Below are 25,757 nucleotides of genomic sequence, written 5' to 3'. Positions count from 1 at the left end.
GTACATGCTTGCAAAAGTGGATATTCCTCTTTTGGCTGCAAAAGTTTGATTTGACCCTTCAGCATCTCCTGAACATGTTCACATGATTCACCTTCCCATTCTTCCCTTTGTAATACAGATAATTCCCCATTATTTCTGAAGAGGGTTAGAGAATAAACTGACAAATTTCAAGCAGTTCTTTTATGGTTCTTATTTGCATTTAGCTATAAAGCTCCTAAAGCTTTTCATCATTTCAGTACAGGAAATTATACCCTGGATTGTCTTTTAGACTGTCAATAAAGACAATACAAGCCTTTTGCTTACTAAATATACTTTCAATTTTCTTCTTAGATAGCAATCACTGCATAGATGTTTGTTTCTTTTTCCCTATTGCACCCGAACTGTAGCTTAATTGCCCATGCATCAGAGTCCATGGGGTCCAAAATCAGTCTGAACTGCTCAAGAATACATTCCTTGGTGAACAGCGCAATATCTCGTAGCAGCGCATATATTGCATTTTTAACCAACACAAACCAGTTCAAAGTTCAAACCAATCAGATCTGATGAAAGAAAGGAGTCAGCGACTCCTGGAGGTACCCTGGCACCCTGCCCTTTGCGGCAGGAAGCGGATTTGAGAACAGGCAGATAGGAACTTGTGAGAAGCACTCGCCCCCTCCACAGCTAGGTCACAAAAATAATCATGGGTAATCAGCCAGACTCCGAGCTACTGGCATAATGCTAGGAGCAGGAGCTGTCCCCTTGTCGTTAAGTATAGGGTTCTGCTGGAGTATTTAGATCCTTTCACAGAAAACGGGAGAGAAAAGAGTCATTTTTCACAAATTGGTTGTTTGGATCAAAACCTATGACGTATCACAGTTCTTTGCCCTACAGCAGACCAAAAAGGATTTTGAGTGAAATGCACATTAGAAATAGCACAGCAACTACAAGACCACCTGGTCTATTTGCAGAATCTCTTTTACAAAGGCTTTGTTTTGTTAATAACATACTTAACCAATGTTTTTCCATCATGTGCCTAGGTATGAGAAAACATTGCTACCTAGACTATGTTTTTCAGGTTATTAGGAAAATGCCCCAAATTCTGCAGCCCACATTTCAGTTGTTCTATGAATACATGTTTCTTTCCTTCCTGCTGTCCCCTTCCCTAATGGCTTAGCATTTTGCAGCTGTTTAACCAAAAAGTTATTCTCCTGGAAAACATATCTAAGGAATTTTTTTCCAAATCACCCATACTGTGCTTGATTTTTTAACTTGTGCTTTCTTTTCCATTGTGTCACGTACAATTTTTCCCATGCTTTGCAAGACTGTAAATCTGTATTCCTTAAGCTGCTTCAGATGATGCTTTCTATTAACAGAAGTTATTTGTGTTGATTGACACAGACATCAAGGCTGCAGGTGGGAAGAATAAATCAGGGACCAGTACATGAAGATGAGAAAAGGCCGAATGACTGCCTGTCATAGGTGGGCCAGGGAAACCCATTTCATTCCATGCACCAGGGCACACACCAGTCATGTTATGCTATGCGGGAAGATACAGGCGTTTCCATCTCATCCGTGTCAGTCAGAGTAGTAATGAAAGAGTCGCTACTGTGAATTTATGCATTTCCAAAACCATACAGGATTGCAAATGCTTGCATAGAGGTGTAATGATACAACCAGGGTCCCCTAGAGAAGCAGAACCTAGCATTCCTGGATACCAGCCTCAGTGGGAGAGACTCAAGCCCACAGAAAGAAGGGTCGAATTCCCATTTCCCTCACTGCTTGCTTTTTGCCTTCAGAGATCTGTGCACTAACGTGCAAGGCACTCTACACCCCATCAGTCACAGTGTGACAGCATCGAAAGGTCAGGAAAAAGAGCTTTGACTATACTACAGAGCATCTGCCAGCAGGATGATGTTAGTTATTAGGTATTTTGCAAAAGCAGAACTAACAGCATCTAAAATGAAGTTGCTCTGGATGGTGTTAGCAATAGTCCAGATTTCTGTGGGATTCAAAATGTCAAAGCACGACCTGACTGCTTCACATACATCCTGGCCTGGACTCTGGGCAGGTACAATGTGCTGATTCTTCCCCTCCCCAGCTTGCTGGCATTCAGGGCTCTGGAATGGCTGTGAGCAGCCGTCCTGGCCTGGGGAGGAATGGCCCCTCCCTGACTAGGGAAGCGACCCTTGGGGTCAGCTCAGCCCTCCTGGGGTTTCTTTGCCAGGGGAGGAAATTTGCAGAGTTGTGGTGGGCAATACCAGCTCTGCCGGGAAAGGTAGCAGGGCTATATTATGCCTCCATTGAGAGGAAGAGGGCGATCCAACCCTCGTCTGGGGGTTAGTGCTGCTGCCAGCCCGAAAACGGGGAGAAGGGCCCAGCCACCGGATGCCTGCGTTAACTTCATTGAGCCAGGAGCTAGTTTATGGGAGAGGGGAAAAGACAGCAGTCTGGAGCTGTCTGAAACTGCTCTGAGCAAGCGTGTTTTGTATGCGAGAGACCGTCTGTGACTTCCCTGCACTCAGACACCGCTTCCAGCAGCAGGTGCTGTCGGCTACGCAGGGATGCTCCGGGCCGGGGGAATGCGCCCGAGGCGAGGCGAGGCGAGGCGGGGCGGGGCTGGGGGGGGTTCCCCGAGCCTCGATCCGTGTGGGTTCCTAGGCTCGGGCGGTCGTGTCTCACGGGGGAATGGAGCGGGGGTGGGGGAGGAGGAGGTGGGGATGAATGGATTGAGGAGGATGGATGGAGGGGGGGAAAGGCTGGAGAGGAGGGAAAGATGGACGGGGGAAAAGGATGAAGAGGGGGAAAAGGATTGAAGGGGAGAGGAGGGAGGGAGGGAATGGAAGGAGGGAAGGGGGATGGAAGAGATAGGGAGGGAGGGAGGGAGGGGAGAAGGCGGGAGGGGGAATGGAGGGAGGGGGACGAAGGAGGGTGCAAAGAGGGACCAAGGGCGGCGGACAAGGAGCGGGGCACGCGACAGGGGGACGAAGGACAGGGCGACCCGCCGCGCCTTTAAATGTTCGCGCTCTTGGGCATCCGTGCCGCGTCCCTCGCCCCCCCGCCCCCCGCCCGAGACAGCGGGCGCGCTCGGCGGCGGGGGATGCCTGCGCGGAGCCGGCGCGCCCTGCCCAGCCCGGCCCCGCCCGGCCCAGCCCCGCGCGCCGCCGGCCGTGCGGGGCCCCGGCGCCGGCCGCCGCCACCGCCCCCCGACGGGCCGCGCGCGGGGCAGGGCGGAGGCGCGCCGAGCGCTGACCGCCCCCGAGCCGGCACCGCCGCCTGCCCAGCCCGCCGCTCCGGGTCCGGCTGCCCCTCCTGCGCTCCCATGCCCCCGGAGGGGCTGTAGGGCCGGGCGCGTCCGCGCGGGGCGAAGGCGGCGGCGGCGGCCCCCCGGGACCATGCTCTGAGCGCCCGGGGCAGCCAGCAAGCAAAGTTGCGGTGGAAGATGAGCAACGCCGGTAAGTGCGCGGGCCCGCCGGGATGGCTCTCCGCCTCCGGACGTCTTTTCCCTGGGGCCGGCAAGCGCCGGGCGGGCTTCCTTCCTCCGGTACCGGCACCCTCCTTCCCTCGGGCCGGCACACCCCGCCTCCGGGGCCGATACCACTGGGACGGCACCCCCCCCCCCCGCCCCCGAACCCTCCGTCCGCGCACCGCTCCTCCGGGGCTTGCACCCCCGCCGCCCCGGCATCCCTCCTGCGGGGCCGGCAGCTCCTGGGCCGTGCCACCGGGGCTGGCGCTCTCCTCCAGGCACTCTCCGTCCAGGGCTGGCCCGGTGCTTCTCCCCGCCCCGGCAGGTGCTCACTGGCTCCCCGCGGGGCACCGCGCACCCCGGGGCTGTCCATGCCCCGTCGCTCGCCCCGCCGGGATGGGGACAAGCAGCAAGCCCGGGCGAGGCGGGGCGTTCCGGGGACAACCGCACTGGGAGATCGGGAGGGCTGCGCCTGCGGAGGGACGCGGCTCTGTACCTGCTCTGCCCTCGGACACGCTCAACCCTTCGCAAAGCCCCCGGGAATTTTGCTGTGACTTTCTTTCCGAAAGTGTGGTTTGGGGGGAGGTAATGGTTTTTGCTGAATTTTCTCTCCAAGGCAAGCCCAAAGCCTTCCTCCTTCCTTCTGTTAACTTCCCAGAATTTTTCCTTGATGTCAACTGGGAAGGTCAAAGAGACAGGATGAGAAGGGAACAGATATTAAAGACAAGACGTTCAACAGTTAAACAGTAAAAGAAGTCACTGGAAAATTGGGGCAAACTTTAAATTCTCCACCAACACTTTCTGATTTTCAGGGGTGATGCATGTGTGTAAAAAAACCATAACAATCCAGGAAATAATTATTACTAACTCTGGAGTTACTTAGAAAAATCTAATGCTGCATCTAGAATTAAAGATGAACAGTCCCTTTGTGTTAGCCCTAAAATTTTCCACTGTGTTTCCTTGTTCCAGAAGGTGAATGTTGCTGGGTACCTGACTTCCATGGGTATATCCTGAAGCCCAGAGATTTCACTGCTAGATACCGTGCCCTACAACTATCATGTGTTGGAAAACTGTGAATCATTGTTTGCCAAAACACAGGAACATAGGATTGGAAAGGATCTTTTAGGTCAAACGCAGCCCTCTGCTGTTGTATCAGCATGTCATACCACTCCTCTGAGTTTAAAGCAAGAGGTTCTCTTTCCCCTTAGAGTGGGGAGTAAGACACTCTCCTACCCAAAAAGTGGTGACACTTCCATTCTATTTTCTGATCCTGTCTGGACCGGACTCTGTCCCTCCCAGGAGACAAACTCATTTGAAAGTTAAGTGAGCCAGCCAAAAATTGCTTTAGCCATGAAGCTCCAACTTCTCTTTCTTCATCTCTCCACTATTTAAAACAGACCGGCTCTAATCTGTTCCTGTTGTCAGTGGAAGTGCAGTGTAAGGAATATCAGATGTATCCATTCATATAGACTCATATTGTATTAGCAGTTTTCTTTTTCAGGAATGTAGGACTGAATGGGACTACCTTCATTACCAAAAGCATTACCTGTTGTTACAGAACTCATGGTTATATTACTTGTTTTATTAATTAATCAAATTATATGTTAAACAAAAACTTTTTAGGTAGCTCTCCTGCTATTCCTCTCACAAAACTGAGAACCTTTTATGATTGCTAGTTCTTCTAGTTTCTCAGCCAGATTCATCGCCATTTATTCTTGTGATTACATTGTCCTTTTGCTTAAAAATAGTTCTTTTCCTCCTCTGGTGTTTACCTCCAGGTTGTATTTATAGAGTGCTCATATCCCTTCTCAGCCTTTGTTTTGTACATTCACACAATGCAAGGAATGTCTCTCCCACCAGTGCAAAGCAGAACTTCCTACTGAATCTGAAGGAGAGGGGTATTTATTAACTGGCACAAGTCAGGGAACAGCATTAGCAATCTTTGTATTACAGTAAGTAATACATAGCACCAGTCAGCCCAGTTGTATGTGCAAGGATATATGGTAGCCTTGATCCCACAGAAGTTAGAATAACGACAGACAGAAAACAGGAAGGGAGATATGGATTATCCTCAGAGATGTAGAACTGATATGAAAAGAAAGATGAAGCAATCCACCCAAGGTCACAGGAAATCTGTGGTAAGAGACAAGAGGCAGTCCCCCATCTCCCAGCCTCATACATGGGATCTTCCAGCCTCTAAGCACTGATTTGTTTGCCAGGTGCTGAAATGATGCTGCCCATAGGAAGAATGTACAGATGTTAGACTCCAGATTGTTCAGAGGTGTAAGCAGACTATATATTCTTTCAGCTGCTACTGAAAATGATATAGGAAAAGCTGCCATATGTACCTGTCAGAGAATTTTAACTGACATCTTCTTTGGCTTCTAGGAAGCAATATATGAAACAACAGGTGAATATAAGCTGTCTGCTGCAGTGTGAACTTCCTGTTGCGAAATCACAGCCAAATTGGAAACATCACAAACACTTACAGTTACATAAAAAGAAATATATGCCAGTAATTTAAAACCAAGATTATTTAATTGTCATGTACATGTGTTTTTTCATAGTCAGGCCCTCCAGCCCTACCAGATTTGTATGTACAGTCTGCTAGAGACAGTGAAAATGCTGGAGAATTTTCAGGATCAAGATATTTTGGGTGTTGAAATTCATCCTTTTCTGATTATATTGTCTTTAGATTTTTCCCCTTCCCCAGTAGTGTTTCTCTGTGGGATGTTATGCTGTTGTATTCTATTTACAGATGGCTGCAATAAAGTTATACAGTAAGAGAAATTTGTAAGCTATTGATCTGATATCCCAGAGTCACGTGCATTGATCTAATCATAGAGGATGGATTCCAGTAACTGTACAGAACAGCATTTTATTTCTGCAGAGTGGGATGTGCTCTGACATCCCAGTTGTTAATATTTCAATTAAGATTTGTAAGAAGACAAAATTCCCATGGGATAGTTACTAGTGACTATAGGTCTGTCTTCACACTAGTAGAGGCTTCTTGCTATATACAGAGTGGTTTTGATGACACATTTGAAGAACATATACTGATAAGAGAGGATAGATGTTTTTCAAAAGTATCAGACTTATGCAGAAGCTGAAATACCATTTTCATAAATATCTGAGGCATTTAGGAGCCAGCGACCTGCTGGCTTTGAACAGGACCTCAGTTCTCAGGTGCCTAAAACCCCAATTCTCAGAAGACACTTAAGTATCTAATTCCTGTTCAAGTCAAAGTGGGAGCTGATACCTAATCTGGACTGAGGTCCCATTTGAAGGGAAGACTTGCACTCCTAGATCATTAGAAAATCCTAGTCTAATTACCTTCTCCATTTCAAGTGACCCCCATGCAACTGTTTTCATTTCTTATGTCACTTTTGTCATTTCAGACTTTTCTATGACAGTGTGAAGTGATGCATTTACATGCTGCAAAACAAAGAGAACTACAATCGCAGCGAATATTGGAAAATTAATGACATCTCAGTTATTTACAGTACATCCTGAGGTCCTACCAGTGACAGCACTGGTGTTTTATGAGTTGAACCCCTCAAAGAGATTATACTTTCTTTGTAAATTATGCTACCTCATCTGTTTAATCTCCAACATATTGAAGCATGTTATACAGCTTATGCTTGGTACTTAATTCAGAATGACATTAAAATGGCTTATCTACATAGGCAGCTTAAACACACCCTCACACTGTCTGACTTGGACAGCTGGCAGAATTGTAATTACAGGTTGGAACCTACAGCTTCCTGTACTGAAAATGTAATAAATGAGTTTTAGGAGACTCTCTGCTTGGCTTGCCTTACATTCCTGGCAGCGTTACTATAGTGGTTGGTGCCCATGTTCTGGCCAGGTCCAAAACCAGCTCTTCATCTGCAAAGAAGAGCTGTCCTTTTCACTTACAGTGAAGCTCTATGTGTTATTTTGATAGGAAGCTCTGTCTACCATTCTCTCAGAACAATTTCTTCTCTAAGAAGTAAGCACCATGGTCAAAATATAAACCCATGTATTAGACAAGCTGCAATAGACACAGGTACAGAATTTCCTCTCTGTCCTGCTTTGTAAAAACTTGGTGTCATTTTGGTAGCTGAGGTGTGGAAACTTCTACCTATGACTGTACAGTGCAGTCACACTGTTTCCATGAGTTTCTGGGCTTGTGCAGCACTTGACACACATGGCTCTTGTCAATGGTATGAGCTCTTAGACACCATTGTCATGCTGTGATATGAGAGGGAGCATGAGCATGATGGCTGCTGGTATAGGATAGGTTCTTTGTTGTTTCATGTCGATGCCTAGTTCATAACATAGAAATGCTACCATGAAATAACTTCTATCCTTCCTGGTCCAAATAATTTTTATGTCTATAATAAGTGTTTTGACAAGTGACATGTAAATGAATTCCTACATTTACTGCTATTCTTAAGGTTGCTTACTCTCATTTCCTCAATAGTGGGACTTTGCTTGCCTCGAATGGGGAATTTGATCCCAGTCTTTGGAAGAAGTTACAGATTTGCTTGATAAAGGCAACTGTATAGATGCAAAGAGATACATTGATGTTTGTGTAGTATTTTAGTAGCGCATTCTGATTTAAGAGAAAAGCATTTAGATAACAGAATTGAAGTCTGGGTTAATTAGACAGAGGACTTGCTAACTGGCAGCGAATCTCTGCAGTAGTTATCTCTGTAACATTATCAAATGGTGGTATGCACAGTGCTGGAACCAGGATTATGTTGATAGTGTCCAACCGTTTTCCTTGGTAGGAAAGCAAATAGAAAAGTATCAGATGACAAAGTTCACTTTATAATGTAAAGATTGGTGAAAAGGTAATTAACAAAGTAGGCAGGGCAGTTATATGTGGATCATTAAGTTGGATCCATTCAAGCAAATTACAGTTAAGTCATATAAAGTTATCAGTGTAGACACAATGAACAGGCCACACAGTGTTGTGAACAGTTCAGAGGTCATAATGGACAAGCAAGTCGACCTGATACAGTAACAAGCTAATGGAGAATAGTGAGAACTAGGTCTAAGAAAGTACTGAACTCTGTAGACAGCATGATCGGTATCCACTGTGGAATTCTTCCCATAGCTCTGCTCTATCTATTTTATAGGGGCTATTGGAAAATTGGAAAAGGTTCAGAAATAATCCAAAAGAAAAGACTTCAGGAAAGGCAAAATTGTCCAACTGCAATAATGAGTTCATTTGTTCAGTTTACCAAAAAGAAGAATGTACCAGGACATAGCTGTAGGGAAGTATATGTCTTCCCTAGAGAAATACTGAATAATAAAAGGGTCTTTAATCCAGTGGAAGAAACAATAACAAATGCTGGAGATAGAAGCCAGGCAGCAATAACTGGAAATAAGGGCTTTATTTTAAAAGTGAGCAATTCATTACAGGAATAAGATAAGGATGATACTAAAGTATATAGTCCACCTTTTGCTGACTTCAGACCAAAGTCTTATAGAAGACAAGTTTTAACTGTTCTGATATAGCTGTGTGAAACTATACAGCCCCTGATCAGAGCTGAATGAGACATTCTGATGCCCTTGTCTGGACATTCTCCCTCTATCTCCTGTCTTTCCATTGTGAATTTCAATCCCTTCTTCCTGGGCAGGAGCAGTGCCAGACAGGACTTGTGCTCATTGGTTTCCACTGGGATTCTAGGTTTGGTGCAGTCTCATCCTACTGTTGCAATGTGGTCCCTCCACCTGGGTTGTCACTTCCATCCAAAAGCTTTGCAGGTCCCTGAACTATGCAGTGCATTTCTGTCCTCTGCCCTTAATGTCTCTCCCATTTTAGCATAGAATTAATGCCAAAGGCATGAAGAAAACACAGGTCCACAAAAGTTTGTTTGTCAGAAAAAGCTACTTTCAGCATCTTAAGAGATGCCTGAACTGGATTATGGCACCAGTCAAGGCTGGAACTAGTATCTGCACTGTGGAGCTAAGTTGTTTCTTGGGCGACCATCAAAGACCATGGGCCAGGGACATGTCTACAAATATCCCCGCAAATGTGAAACCTCCATGTTTAATTAGGTCTTCACCCCAAAACCAGCTGGTTGATGGGGGGTAGTGGTGTTGGTAGACATGGTCCCTTGTAAGCCTTAATTAAATTCTAGGCTAATTCCTAAACTGGGAGAACTTTTTAAAGTGGGTAGTTGCAGTGTTTCAGGCAATACCTCACTACAAAATGTTTATTGTTTCTTAAGAAACACTTGAACAGTGGAGGCCATATGGGTTGATTGCCATTCCAGGAGAGCTGCTAGGCTAATGTTCACTGCTTAGAAACTTGGAGGGGAGGAGGGTAATGTAATTTCATATGGGCCATGGCAGGAGCGAAACCATGCTGAAATGCAGGTTTGCCTGAAGGAAGGTGGGTAAGGAGAGGAAGCGGTCCTTGTCAGTACAAGGAAGCATTGAACAATAAGGGGAGGAGCAGGCTAAAGAAATTCCTATTCCCCAAGAGTTTCCTTTTAAGCACAAGGTGGGTGTGTCTCCCTCCAACATAAAACACATCCTAAAATAAACATGCGCAATTATTTGTGAACATACACATTCCTTATGGTGCAATGTTGTTTTGTGTCCATTTAGAAGTTACAGCCAGAAATTTTCAAGTGGCCCAGACAGCAAAGGAAGCAGAAATTGAAGCAGAATGAAATTGTTGTGATAAAAGGCAAAGAGCAGTGCTTTCTTGTCAGCAATTATTTGGGTTATTTTTTAAACAAACACTTGTACTCCTTCCACTGCCTCCCTCCACCCCCCAAAAAAAGGAAAATAATTGTTTAAAAAGCCTCGTGAAAGGCAAGATCCAACACACAGAACAGTTAGGAAAAAACTATGGAAGGAATCAGTTGTGACCAGTAGCTGGCACAAGTGGGTAAGAGTAGGATATCACATTGCCTATTATTACTATACTATGAACAGGGTCCATTACCGTAAGTTCTCTTCCACTAGCAATGTTACTGAAGGTAGCAGAAGGAAAAACTCAAGATTACTTGATTCCTTTTGCTGTAGAAAATTATCACTGGAGAGAAAGTGGGTAACTGTGTTTAAGCCTTTTTTTTTTTTTATCTTGATGAATGCATGGTTATTTTACATAAAGGAAATGAGTTCCTTACATTATTTTATTTCAGATTTGTTTATGAGACAAAGCTTGGGAGATCCTGGCATTCTTTACAGTCCAGTCTTTTTCTCATTACTCAGTGTTTCAGTACAGACACCATGTCTGACAAGGACAAGGATTAGAGTGCAGAGACTGTGCTCAAGCCTTGTCACATACCAGGAATGGAGTAGATATATTTGTGTCCTACTCTTGGATAGACATTCCTAGGAAAAGCCAGACACTGCAGGAAGTGGCATAGTACCTCCAAAGTGATGTTTCTTCCTTGGAGTTAGCTCTAAAAATGCCTCATTATGGTGGTAAGTGGTCCATTACTGATTTCTGTTGGGAAAGGTGTGAGGACCCAGTTTTAGCTAATAAGAATTTCATGCATTTTGCTACCAGAAATTTAGTTTGGAGTGTTCAGTCATTGCAATAACTGATTTAAAAATGCAAAAGGTAGATCCCCCTGGTGAGCCAGGCTTATGAGATACTCAACCCACTTCTATTCTCTCCCTGTTTTTAACTGGCAACTGTTGTCAGCACTCTGCAGCCTTCAACTGCTGCAGACTTGCTGCTGGCTGCAAGAGAAGTGATGGTACTTCAGCAACGGTGAAGTAAGTGTTTGGCACATAACGTTTCCAAAATAATCTGTAGGGAAAGATTAGCTACCCATTCTGTGATTTCAGTAATTAGACAGATGCCCTGCAGCTCAAAGCAGCAGTGGATACTGTGAGAGTGGTGAATATGCAGTTCTCTCTCCCTCCTTTTCCACAAGTTGTTTTAAGCCTCCCACACATGAAGCTGGATTGGATAAAACCCCAGATACAGAGTAATTCTTAATCAGTATATGCAATAAGGTGCCTGATTAGTAAAGACTTTTCATTCCTTCTGGGCTCAGCTGAGACCACTGACTCAGTTTTGAACTTAGATGAACTCTCTTTGGAGTCTCATAATTCTAGAAAGACTGTTTTCTGCCTACATCAGTATGCTGAATTGTCAGCGTCTTTCTAAGTATTGGGAGAAATTTCAGCAAGGTTAAGAAGATCCGAAGAAACAATCTCTTATATCTCCCAGAGTCTAACCAAATATGCCAGTATTAGTTCTATACAAATTACTCCAGTTGGACTAAGATAACAATAAGAAAAGTGCCATGACACCAAATATCAGAACAATCAGAGAATCATTTTTAAGCAGTTTGCATTCAGGATTACTTTTTTCTCAGTATGGTGCACAGCTGAATTTTAATTGTCTTCACTTCCACATGTCAAAAGTCTGCATTCCAAAATATAACAGCACAGTAGCTACACTTCCTGAAACTTATACCATGATTTAGGATAGAATTTTGCATAGGACTCATGTCCCAAATGGTGGCTCTTGAGGTGCTGTTGCCTTATTTCCTGTGTGTAGGGCATGAAGATTTTGCATAAAAAATTGTTCCTGTCTCTCTCATGGTGAAATAGTTTGTCCTGTGCTTTTTCTTACAATGGAGAGCTCCCCTTTTTCCACTAAAATGTGTTAATCAAAATTATAAAAAGTATTAGAGATTTCTGATTGATTAACCATGTAATTACCTACTGATGGCTAGGAAACGTTAGTAAGAGCAAACCCCTTCTCTTTACTTATTACCATCTGTAACCATTTGGTGTGCTGGCTTCTTCACACCACATATTTTATCTTATCTAAAATCTCATGAGGGAGGATCCCTATTGTTGCCTATTTATGCAGCCTTTCAGCATTTCATTTAGTTATTTAAAGAATATTAATTTCAGGACCAAGACAGCTGGAAATGGCTGTGGTGTGTAAACTATACTGTGAGTAAAATGGCCATATATGACTTAATTCATATAGCTTCAATCTAGCTTATTGTCAGTCTGCTTGAATTCCCCTACATGTGTGTCAGCACTTCCACTAGAAATAGTTTAGAGACCCTGACTGGCCTTATTTTGCAAGATAATTCACTTTTTAAAAGTATATTTTGATGTTCAGAGAAGATTGTACCCGCAAGGGGTCCTGTCATTTACAGGAGGATGGAGAATCTTTTGACTAAAGAAAGGACTGAAGAAGCTGTACACTGAAAACTGAACTTAAGCTTAAACCAGTAACTCTCTTCATGTTTTGGGTTGAAGTATCTCATTCAGTGCATTATAGCTCAGCTGCATAATTAATGTAAAGTATTAGCCAAGCTTTTAGCAAACCATCTTATCCCTCATGATTATATTGTTTGACAAACAAAATGTAACTTCATTATTTTGTTATCATGGTAATGGCAGATGGGAAGACTGTGTGTCTGGGCACCAAGTGTTCACTTCAGTTTGGCTGGGTTGAGTTAAACCTTGATCTGTTGGTAGAACTAATTTTGTTCAGTGCTATAGTTCTGCAAACTACATATTGAAATTAAAATCATTGCTACAAAGTGTTTGTACTGTGTTATAAAAACAGCTACTATGGCTGAAAGGCATTTCTTTCATTGCTGTGAAACACTTCAGCATCGATGAATCGAAGTGTTCATACTTAATCTTAGGGCAAACAGATTTCTGGGGCAGAACCAAAAGGTCTCTAATGTCATTAGTACTTCTGAGTGTGGGAGGTGTTACCCATCTGTGGGTATCTGTGTATGATACATCCTTGGGTCTGCAGCTGTACATCTTTCCCCAGGTGTGCTAGGGCTGCATCTAGTTCAGTTCAGTTTTGACGTTAAACCGTGTTGCCTAGAATAGCTACAGTGCCACATAGAAGCACAGTGCATGTGCTTTGCTCCTTCGGTTCTCTTTTCAGAGCTGAGCCTTTTATTGGCCAGATTCCTTCTGCATTAGAATTCACTGGTCTAAGATAAAGTCTACTGTAGGATATGTTCTGCTGCCTTTAATAAGAAACCAAGATGACTAACATGGCTTTTCTCTCTTTTCTCCAGAAATCACAAAACCACCACTAGCACCAAAACCAAAGATTATTGGTCATCTTTCTCCAGTAGCTGTCTCCAAATTTTCTCCTTCACTGCCAAGGGCTGATATTCTTCATAGCCCGAACTCTATGTCTAGGGGTCCCAAACCACCTATTGCTCCCAAGCCAAAATTCTCAGCTGACACAGAGGGCAAATCCAGTGTTTATACCAACAATAACTTAAATAAATGCTCAAATGGGAAACTGGTATGTCTTGATGGAGAGCTGTATGAAAGAAACCAATGCAATGCTGATTGCCCAGAATCTGAGGCAGGGAATGAATACATTGTAGTTTCTGAAGCTCAGCTGACCAGCAAAGACTGTAATGACTTGGAAGATGATCATGATCAGAACCTAGACTGCTCTATGGAAAATGAAGTCTTGAAAACTCCAGAAGAGGTAGAGAAGGAAGAGGATAGCATTGCTAATGATGAGGATACCAGTAATCGAGAAGTCACTGAAGATGAGCATCTTAACTCTTCAGATATTGCTGAACCAGTGGAAGCAGACTCTGAAGAGTCAACCAGAGACTGTGACCAGTCCGAAGCACTTTGTGAGGAGTCCTCAGATGCCCCTGATGGAGATAATGACGGTTCCAAGAATGTAGATGAAGATGAGGATGTTGTAGGTGATTGTAGTGAAACCAAAAACAAGGAGGAAACTTCTAACAACCTGGAACTGGTTAAGGACAATGGTGATTGTAAGACTGACAGTGATAACATTTTGAATAGACATGAGGAACTAATGGGTGATATCTGTAAAGATACCATTGTAATGCCACTACCCGCAGGTGAATCAATCCCAGGCTGTGAGAAGGCAGGGCAGGAGGAGGAGGAACTGCCTGAGATTTTAGAAAAGGGAGATGCATGTCTAGCACATGATGCTGACCACAATACACATGCAGAGCTTGATTTGAACATGGAAGGGGAGTTAGAAAATGATGACTGTGCAAGCCCTGACATGCTGCCTGATGAGGCCAGTGAAGAAACAGCACCTGGCTTAGAACCATGTGAAGATGAACCCAATGCTGAAAAAGGTTTAGGAGAGTCCATCCATCAAGCAGCAGCTGAAGAGGAGGAAGCAGACTCAGATGAGCACAATAATACAGACACAGGAAATGCCAGTGATGGCTGCCAGATCACTGAGAGGCGAGGTGAGAAGAAGACATCAGAGGTAGCCTGTGAAGCAAGGAAAGACACTGAGAAGGGAGAAGAAGAAACTGTGAATGCAGAAAATATGGATGATGGCTGTCAAATTGCTCCTTGTGAGAATGAATATGGTGAGGAAATACCCATGGAACATTTGAATGAGAATCTTCAAGCAGAAGGGACCTCTCTGAACGAAGACAGTGTGATCTCTGATAGTCTACCTAGTAGTCCAGGGATGGAGACAGAGCTGGCAGATGTGACTGTTGAAGAGCATCGTGAAAGTGTTGCAGAAACCTCTAAGTCAGTTGAGCTGCAACTTGAAGACAATGAGGTGGAAGCAAACAGCCTCAGCAAGAGTGTCCCAAGTCCACCTCAACAGTTCCCACTTGAGGAAAAGTTAGAAGTCTGTAAGCATGGCAAAATGAATGTAGAATGTGGTACCAAACATGTCTTGCATGAAAATCTAGCAGTCCCTGAAGTGGTCATTGTGCCTGAAGAATCAGAGGAAAGAGAAACTAGCAGTGATTGCCTAGATGACCCTTATGTGCTTCCTGCAGAAAATGAAATTGCTCATGATGGGCAGACTGATTTAGGAGCTGATCACAGTAAAAGGGATGAATTAGGCATGGATGGTGAAAACAACTTGCTGCCCATTGATCGTAAAAGCATTGTCACTAGAACACGGTCGCTCTCTGGGAAAATGCCAGGCTATGTCCCAGAAACAGTTCCAGAAGAAACTGGACCTGAAACTGATTTACTGTGTTGCCGCAATGGCTCTGGGACTGAAGATTTAAGCAACAGTTTATTTTCAGTGGAAGGAAAACCAATGGAAGCCAACAGGGCATTGCCAACCAAGTCAAGACGTTTCATTTTATATCCTCGATCTTATTCTGTTGAAGGGAGAGAGATGCCTGTCTCTGTTTACAGAGAAAGTGATGGCTGTGTACTGGATGATGGTAGAATAAAAAGGACAGAAGACAACTTGTCTTTGCCTTGTGTCAATGGTTCCTCAGGTAGTTTTTCCCAGAGAAATCATCTTTCGTCATGTGGCATATCTACTCCATCCTCAGTTGTTGATATACCACCTCCTTTTGAACTTGCCTACATCACCAAAAAGCCAATCACTAAAAGTTCCCCTTCACTTTTGATAGAGAATGACTCACCTGATAAGTATTCCAAGAAAAAGAAATCTTCCTTTAAGAGGTTCCTCACTCTAAAATTCAAGAAGAAAACTGAAAGTAAAGTCCATGTAGATGTTAATGTTTCCTCTTCAAGGTCCTCATCAGAGTCCAGCTATCATGGGCCTCCAAGGCTGATGGAGCTGGACAGGCGGAGCCTAAGTAGCTCACCTCAGCTAAAATCGCATGTGGGGAAGCTTCGTGCATCTGAGTCTCCTTCAGCTATTCTTTTCTATAAGGATGGTAAAAGAAAAGGAACGCCCAAGTCATTCAGCAGGAGTGTGTCAAGGGTGGAGTCCTTCGAGGACCGGTCCAGACCTCCTTTCATGCCACTTCCATTAACGAAACCTAGGTCCATTTCTTTTCCCAATGCTGACACATCTGACTATGAGAACATTCCTGCTATGAGCTCTGACTATGAAAACATACAAATTCCTCCTCGAAGATCCACCAGAGCAGGAACTTTTACCGAGTTTTTTGAAGATCCCAGCAGGGCATTATCTGCTACTAATGAGAATGACGGCTATGTGGATATGAGCAGCTTCACTGGCTTTGAGAATAAGCAGCAAACCACAGACCAGGAAACAGAAAGGTACTGTAATAAATTATTATGTAAGACCTGCTAGCCTTGGCCAAACAGGTGAGGCCTCCCCTGCTAGGTATCGTAGGCATATCCTCCATGTTGCTTGGCTTATACCCCCTCTCAGGAAATGCTTACAAGAAAGATTAGAAGAATATAACATAAGCCTTTATCAGTAAAAAACAAAGACACCAAATCAACTCTACCTTGTAAAAGTATACTAGCAAGTCCAGTGGATCTAGATCCTATGGTTTACAGATAAAACCAAAGAACATTTTAAAATATTTGGTTCATCCAATGGATCTAATTTTTTTGGCTTGGGGGGGCAGGGAGAGCTTGCTTTGTTCTTCAGTAAGAAAGGTTTCTGACTTCCTGACTGAATGAAAAGAGAGCCTATTTGCTAGAAGGGGTCCTGCTTCCTTTTTTCATTCCTGTCAATTTCTCAAAGCAACAATATATATATAATTTATCTTGCAAAGTACATCAGTTAAGTATAGACAGAAAATCCCAAATCATGAACTAATCAGACTAGACAATTAATTTTAAAAGTTATTTTAAAGCCTATCATTATGGCCCTTTGACAGAGCGACTGATTTATAAATTAATTAAATAGCTTTGTCTGAAATCATATGCATTGCTAACATTAATAACAATCTTTCATCCCATTCCATTAGATTATTTGCAAACAAGAAATGTCCTTTTCATAGTTACATAGGAGCAATGCACTTAAAACCTTTGAATTTGAATTTGAATCTGTTGTCAGATTATAGCATACAATCAGTGGAGTGTAGAGACGTAAATAAGAAGAGTGTTTTCCATTAAGTTCATGTTAAACAGGTAATAAGAAAACAAGGTGGAAAGCAAATGAATGAAAAGGAGTATCTTTAATGCAGTTGCACTTTGTTAGAGCTGTGTAGAAAAGATAAACATCTTAAAAGCAAGGTTTTCATGTCCATTCTCATCCATCATTCTCCTTCTAAAGATTTAATACTCCTGTTTCTTTGCAACATTTTTTTTTTCTGGTCCTTTCCCCTGTCATTCTGAATGGAACAAAGTGAGGGCATTTCACACATACCTCTTTCAATATTTCAGACTTGGGAAGTAAAAGGACTTTTCTTTAACAACTCTGAATGAGTCTTGCAAACCATTTCTAAGACAAGAATGATGTACAGTGCTTTGTCTTTCTGAGAGAGGCGAGAATTGGTGGGTATGAGGGAGGCGAGTATGACATGGGCAAAGCAACTGCATCAGTGCTTAAGTTGTTGTCGTGGTTTAACCCCAGCCAGCAACTAAGCACCACGCAGCTGCTCACTCACTTCCCCCCATCCAGTGGGATGGGGGAGGAAATCGGGAAAAAAGTAAAACTCCTGGGTTGAGATAAGAACGGTTTAATAGAACAGAAGAAACTAATAATGATAATGATAACACTAATAAAATGACAACAGTAGTAATAAAAGGATTGGAATGTACAAATGATGCGCAGGGCAATTGCTCACCACCCTCCGACCGACACCCCGCCAGACCCCGAGTGGTGATTCCCTGCCCCCCCCCCCCCCACTTCCCAGTTCCTAAACTAGATGGGACATCCCATGGTATGGCATACACCATTGGCCAGTTTGGGTCAGGTGCCCTGGTTGTGTCCTGTGCCAACTCCTTGTGCCCTGGCTGGGCATGAGAAGCTGAAAAAATCCTTGACTTTAGTCTAAACACTACTGAGCAACAACTGAAAACATCAGTGTTATCAACATTCTTCGTATGCTGAACTCAAAACATAGCCCTGTACCAGCTACTAGGAAGACAGTTAGCTCTATCCCAGCTGAAACCAGGACAGTTGTGGATCCAAACATGCCTGAAGCTGAGGGGTCTGGGACACAGGCCTGTGGTTTAGCTCTTTGGAGATGTTGGCTGCCTACAGTGTTGGGAGCCCCAGAGGTGCTGACACTGGCACATGGTGGAGTACAGTGCAGCTTCACAATGCACACAGCCACAGCCCCAGAGCAGTGCTCAGCAGAAGCTGTTTTAGCAGGGCCTGATGGCCCATTAGTCACACTGCTTTCAACAGTTTGCATTGCGCCCAGCGCACTGACGTTTGCTCTTGGAAAAGCTGGCCAGTTCTTTGTGTGCATGAAACACCGCCCATTTTAGGTAGTTCTTGAAGAACCAAGTTAAAAATATTAAAACTACGTCAATTGCTGTGACTTGGGCCCATTTATGAACTTCCTGTGGAAGCCTGTTGTTTCAAAGGGAGAGCCAATCCAAACTGGTTCAGGAAGTCTCAAGGTCAAGGCGTGAACATAATTTTTCAGTCTGCTGCTTGTTGTGCATGCATTTTTTGCTGTTGGGGGAAAAATGAAGGCTAGGCTCCTGAACAACCCCTTTATCAAGATAACTGAGGTGGAGGGGAAGAGCACCAGGCAGACAGCAATATTGCTGCTGAGGTAGCTATTGTGTGCTGTATTTGTCAGGATGTTTTGGAGAAAGACGTGCCTGAAAAGCTTTGATGAAATGTAAATGGGTAATACACATCCAATGGCATAATATACTTGGAGAAACAGTGTATGGTCTAATCATAAAGCAAAGCAAATTGTACAAGTACATGTACATGAACCTATTTACACATGCGTACATGATGTATGGACATGGATGGTTTTTTTCCTGCTAAAGCAGTTCTGCCTAAAATATCTCTCAATGGATTTAAGCTTTCTAATATGAATACCTATCAAACACAGCTCTACCACAACTACACAGGGATAAAAATGACTTTGAACTCCAGCCTGCTCATATCCTGAGGCTTATTTCAACCATCTGACAGTACAAGTATGTTGGATTAAACCCTTGCAATACGTGAGACTTGAGCCCATGAACTTCTCTTTGGTGAATTCACCTGCAGAGCACTGGAATTTAGCATCTGCTGATACCTTATGGAATTGCAACGTTTTTTATGAATGGCCACATACAACTCTTTTATTACATTTCAGAGAACAGAATGTGAGAGTGCTATAAAAGATTATAATAATCTGGGAACCCCACTACTGTGTGTGATTGGGGAAAAGCAGGGCAGGAGGGGGGCTTACAGAAATTGACAGATGAGGAGATTCACTGTTTAATTTTCTTGCTTAAAAGGAAAGACCATGTGGAGTAGATTTAAACCAATAATTTCTAATTAGAAGCAATCAAGTTTATAGAAAAAGTCCAATAACGAAAATGTTCTAGAAATATATCTTTACTTAGAATTACCATTGCCAGAATAGAACTGGCAATATTGCTCCCTGAAGGGCAGCTATTGTGTATCCCCAAAGTTTAGCTATCTGGTATTAATAATTAAACTCTGATTCGGGTGTATGACAATACAGATCATCATTAACCTTCTGTACAGTGTAGAAATAATGGGACATAAGTGGAACTGGACAAAATTCCCCTGATCTTTCCCCAGTCCACATAGCCTGAATCAGACTCGATTTTCATTTGCTTTTGAAAAGTCACTTTCTAGCCACCCCTCTTCTCTGAAGAGTTGCACTACAAAGTGCAAAGCACCACAAACCAATTGTTCAGGCTAAAAGCAAGACAGCTGCACCCCACCTCTGAGACAGTACACTGTAACCTATAGCATTGCCCTGACCCTCAACAGCTGTAAGTTAGAGCAATTTCACCAAAGTTACTGGCTAAACTTTCATCAGATGAAAGTCAGTTTCATTAAAGTATTCTGGCACATGTCTTAAAGAATAGCTTCACTAACCCAGCTTTACCTTCAGAGCATCAGCCATGCATATGGCAGTGTGATAAACCTCAAGGGGATGGGAAACAGATACCTCAAACACTCATTTCATAGTCTACCACAGTATCACTTCCAGTGCTTTTAGGAGAGATGGAGAGAGTCTTTTATCAGGGTTTAGATAAGGTCAGGAAGATGGCATGGGTTGGGTGTTTTCAGAATTTCATTTCCCCTTTTTGGTTTCTACTTAGGAGTCCATAATTTGGATTTACTAGGTTTGCTAAGTCTCAATCCTTCTTTCTGCTAAGATGCTCAAAATCCAGAGAGGAAAGAAGATAGGGAGAAGACAGGACTAAAAGGAGTACACCTGCAATTCCACAGCTAATCCCACTGCAATGTTGAATATTCCTAAGAAATGAGCTAAATGCCCATGTTGCTGTTACCTGTATATTCCTATATCTTTCTACATAAAATGGTCATTGATACATACTAGATGAACCTCAGTCTGATTATTGTACTTAACGAACAGCAGGAGTCGCTCAGACTTTGACTCTCAAGTGAATTCTTGGGGGCCAGTGTGGGGATTCTAGTGCTCTGTGCAATTACACCAAGGTTCATGGTAATTCCTAGTAAGTCTCTAGAAGTGCAGTCTCATGCCTGTAAATTACTCCCAAGGCTCTGACTTTCCACTGCTTTTCAAGACATATGGCACCTATCTGATGCTTCTCAGCTTTAGTACGATCAAGAAAGCTGATCACCTCTTCAGCATCCTATTCCTTTGTAAATGTGTTTCATTCCCAAGGGATATGCTTCTTCAAGAAGATGGAGAGAAAATTGTCTTCAGTAGAAAGTCAGGAAAAAGATGTGGTTTATGTGTGTCAAACAAGTGATATGTTTCCTTTAATTTGACCAGACTGAAGCAGGAACACACAGGTGCTTAGAGACTGATACAACAGTGCCAGCATCTGAAGTGCTAGCATTGGAAAGGATGCCTCATGGGTGTAGGGTTTAGGGATTCATCCGTGCGGGGCCCGGACGACGGAACACCAATGTGATGATTAAAGTCGCCAGTTTATTGAGCTTAGCTAATCATTTTTATACAATTCTCTAAGTTGTTGAGAGACTTTGATTGGCTACTACATGCAAGCACTTGGTGTCCACACGCACAAGCATAAGCGGTGATTGGTTACATCGGTACTGTCCACGCGCACAAACATAAGACATAATTGGTTGTGTTAATTAAAGCATACAAGACTTGTCTTAGTCCAATTGGTCAAGATAAGTCCCTGAATTGAGGTTGTTTGTGCCAAGTTCCCTTTATCGTGGAATGTGCACCTGTGTTTTCCTAATTGGGATCTTTCTTCTTCTATCTTCTTATTTATTGTGTTCAAGGCCTTCTAAAGGCGCCTGGAACAGACTTGTGACCATGAGCTATTTTCAGGCCCAATAACTAAGTTCCGTATAACTGAACCCTACACATGGGTAAGCAGCTATGTTAAAAATTTTGTAAGCAATCCTCTTTGCACATAGGCATCATCAGTCTGGGCTTCTGCCAGACCCACACCAAAATCAGAAGGACTACATCAGCACAGACCAATTCCAAAATGTATACCAAAATCATATTCTAGTTAGACAGCAATAGAACCACTGCCTATGGTTGATGGGCCATAGGGAACGCAAATCCCCCTCCCTTAAAAGGAGAAAATTGCAGTGGATAAGCAGTTACTTCCCCCTCCAGTGAGTATTTAGCTGTCCCCTTGCCTCACCACTGGATTCATTAACCTATGTTCTATCAAATTATGCCTCTCTGCTCCCTGTAGGTCATCAGTCACTGATTAGCTCCAAGACTGCAGCCAGGGACAGTCCGTATGACTGCCTATTCCCTACCCTTCTGTAACATATGCAAAAAAAAAGCCTAACAAAAGCTGAGGATAATAAACACCTTAGAACATGAATACTCTGCCTAAAAATGGTCTGAGTAACATGCTACTCAGACCTTCATAGGCCCTTAAGCTTAAGGTGAAATTTAAACCATTAGAGTGAATTTCCTCCAACATAGCACAAGATGTCATGCTCCTGGCTATCTCTGCTCATTCTAATGAGAAGTACATATGTTATATAAGAATAAATCATGAACTCTTAGAGAGGCACAGTGTGGTATCTAAGCTCGGCATATAAAGGATAAAGTGAAAATCTAGAGATAATTATGTAATGGAAGCTTCAGTATAAATCGTTCACACACCAAAATAGCAATGACCAAGAAAGGACAATCAGTGTTGTCATATTTAAAATAGTAAAAGAAATATACAGGAATATTATATATATTTTGCCATAATTGTGAATCAATGTCATTTATATAACCTCAAGGAAATTCATAGTGCTTTAATTTACATAAAAGACCAGCAAATTTCCAAATAAAAAGAAGGTTCTTAGAAAACCCAATACAGCAATACTGCTAGGTTTGTCAAAGTGGCAGCATGTCAGAGGTGGTCAGATACTGCAGTGAAGGACAAACAGGCAAGCAGGCAAAGAGATGCTTATTTGGGGAGAAACACTCATGATTTGAGAATAACTACTGAAAGAATCCATCAGCTCTTTATCAAAGGCTGAAGTGGAATTCAGCTCCACTCTTTAGCTGCATCTTTAACATGTTTAAAAATCAGACAAGCACTTGCTGAAGTGAGGCTCAGTAAGGGTGCCAATTAACCTGCAAGGCTGTTATTTAATGCTCAGAATAGAGAGGCACAACTTGAAAGTTTGATGCATAAAAGGGCAGAAGCAAATGTTCAGGACTGTTCTTCCTATGAAGTCCAGCAGAGTGAGCTGAATTAAACCTGCATGCAGCTGGACCCATTAAAGCAGGGGGAAGCTGAAGATGCCACCTCTTCATTTTTTTAAATTAGTTGAATCAATCGGATTTTCTTCATCAATTTATTCTCCCTACTCTCCTCCATTTTCTTTTTCTTTGAATTAGTGAAGACATTTGAAGCAATTTAACTTCTAAAGTAGGTCAAATAATACCTGCATTACAGAGTTAATCCCCAAGCATGATACGACTGAAGCCTGTAGGAGTGTCCACCTTCAAATGATTGCCATTGATCATAGCCTTTGTATACTTTCCTCATTGCCAAAAAGTTCTGGAGATAAGTATTTTGTAAGGTTGTGGCTCACATATTCAATCTGTCATTCAAGAAAATGTAGCTGTAACTGTGGTTCATAAAACAACTCTGTTCTCTCATTAGAAAAGAAACCAGAACTGTTTCTAAAAGGGTGGTTTTACTGCCAGTTCAAATTCACACAGTTAAACTCATTCCAAGAGTATGAGAGAGCTGGAAAGGTTTCTGTAAAGGGTATTAGAAGAGTTTAGGAACATTCTTCACAATTGGTTAGAGATCCCTTTCATTCAAATATTAATAATCAGACAATCAAAAAAGACTTTAAAGGATTTTACAGAAGATGGCTGAGTTTAGAGTCCAGCCCTACAGATCTCTATTGCTTGCAAGCAGAAAGCACTTTTTTAATAATAAATGTCATTACCATTCTTTTCCTTTAAAGACTTTTACCCTTTAATAAGAGGGTAAGTAGGCAAAACCTTCCTCCCCTCTAGTGATCACTGGCCCCATGTGCTGTAGCCACAGATAGGTGTGTTTGTAAAAGGCTATGTAAGAAAATGGGTGAGAAAGAAAAAGTGCATAGAGTAAAAGATGAGATAGTCTGCATGCTAGTGAATTAATTGTAGACGTCATGCCATCCAGTGTCTATGGCTGAACTATGTAGCACTCCAAAGTCCTTACATACAAAACACAGTCTGCTTGGAAGGTTATTGTCATTAAAACATGAACATAGAGATGCTAATTCCCTGCTATGTTGAATGCAGTTATGAATAGCTGAGCTTGCCCCTTCAGACGGTCATTCCTTCCATAGACAGTTCAAGTTTGGACACTCAGTGGAGCTGATGCTGGGGGTGCAGATTTTGCCTGTGGTTCTGTCAGGAACATTGTGTGCAGAGTTCTCTGGAGCATAGAATCAAGTTTTTTGACAGGTTTCAGTGAATGCATCTTGCCAAATGCAAAAACATCTTCCTGCTACTCTATCTCTTGGGGTTTATATTGCATTTGGAAGGAAGTCCCAGTTTGTGACCTGATTTAAGTAATGCAAATGGCAAGAGGTAAAACAGTCAGATACAGTGATTTGACCAAAGGTCATTGACCAAGTAAGGACTTTTCAGTGTCTTCAGCGAGAAAGCAGGTAGATGTGCCCTCTGCAGTTGACAATGCTGCTTTCCCAAGTAATTCTTGTTGCAAGTTGTGTTTTCCCTGCTATTCCGGTGACATTAACACTGCGGATCCTAGCACACAACCAAAGTTTTGGGGAGATCACTGGGGAAAGGGAACAAAAAGCCTTTTTAAGACAGCTAATTGTAGCTGCACATCAGTTTTACTGTTATCGCTGAACTCCCAGCCCCAGCAAGGAGTGGTCCTTAAATTTGTGTATTTGCTAATCCCATATAGCAACTCTACTGCAGATCAAAAGTTCCCCAGGAGCACTCCCTCAGGGTGTGGCAGGTTATTGTCTGAGTAGGACTTGTTTCTCCCCTCATGCCTGATTCCTGCAGCAGTTCTACAGTGCAAAGGCTTTCTGTGAAATGAAAGGAGCAGGTAGAGTGGGTTCAAGCAGGAATCATCACTTTGGCAAAGCATGTAATTTCTGATCAGAAAAGGATTAGGGCTTGGTAAAGTCTGAGCAAGTAGCACAAGCAGGTGTGACAGTGGTTTAGCATTTGAAGTGTGCCAGTATGCAGCTGGCAGAAGAATCCTAACAGCAGTGTCACCATTTTGAACAGCTCTGAGAAATACAGCTGTGGTATTGCATCAGATGAGCACAGAGAATACCCACTAGAAACTCCTGAAGCCTTTCACTCTTTGGGTAAACGCAGCAGCAGCAATACATACAGCTAAAGCACCTGATTGCTTTTAATACAGATGCAACCTGCCCCTTCCATTGATAACTAATTCAGTTGAACTGTGGCCCTAAGGAAACCATAAGGCTATGGATGTTTCTGCCTCAACAAAGAGCAAACAAGGAGGGAGAATTCTAAAGAGAGAAGCAAAAGAGCCTCATACACAAGGAGGACTTGTGAAAGGAGAAGAAGTACCAAATTTCCAGATGTTTCTGAAATTTTCTAGAAGATAGAGGCAGAAGAAAGCCATATGATTTGTTAGCTGAAGAGCAGGTTTTGCACTGTAATATACTTGCCCATATGCTGCCCATATCAATACTATTCTCATCCCAAAGAGCCGCCCTGTTACATCATTTCTTGTTCAGGGTAAAACTCAAGGAGAATTTTGTCAAGATAAAATCAGCTAATGCTTTGTTTTTTCTGCTTGTCCCAGCTAGACCTGCTCAGTACAGGCATGGCTGTCAGAGGATATCCAAAAAAGATACCCATTTTCAACACTGTTCAAACTGTCTTTTGGCTTACTGCTGTATACAATAATAGCAATGCTGCTGACATTAGTTCATGCTATTTTATCCCTCATTTGGAGTAGAAGTGAGTTAACTCTAGACTAGCCCTGGAGACAAACCTAGGCAAAGCAGGCTCTCAAGGCATCTGGACTTACGAGGAAAATTAAGCCCTGA

The 25,757-nt window shown here is 42.9% G+C and overlaps 1 protein-coding gene across 2 annotated transcripts in view; it reads left to right on the top strand.

The window, feature by feature from the left end:
- The first annotated feature begins 3,219 nt into the window (after positions 1-3,219).
- Positions 3,220-25,757, top strand: part of FGD5 (FYVE, RhoGEF and PH domain containing 5) — a 112,620-nt gene continuing 90,082 nt past the window's right edge. For both annotated transcript variants that reach the window (XM_049826584.1, XM_049826585.1), the window contains exons 1-2: positions 3,220-3,431; positions 13,471-16,417. In XM_049826584.1, the coding sequence (XP_049682541.1) occupies positions 3,419-3,431; positions 13,471-16,417 (2,960 nt within the window). In that variant the 5' untranslated portion in view covers positions 3,220-3,418. The remainder of the gene's footprint in view (positions 3,432-13,470; positions 16,418-25,757) is intronic.

Source organism: Accipiter gentilis, chromosome 23 (genome assembly GCF_929443795.1).
Source record: "Accipiter gentilis chromosome 23, bAccGen1.1, whole genome shotgun sequence".
Taxonomy (NCBI): Eukaryota; Metazoa; Chordata; class Aves; order Accipitriformes; family Accipitridae; genus Astur; species Astur gentilis.
This window is presented reverse-complemented; position numbering and strand designations above follow the sequence as displayed.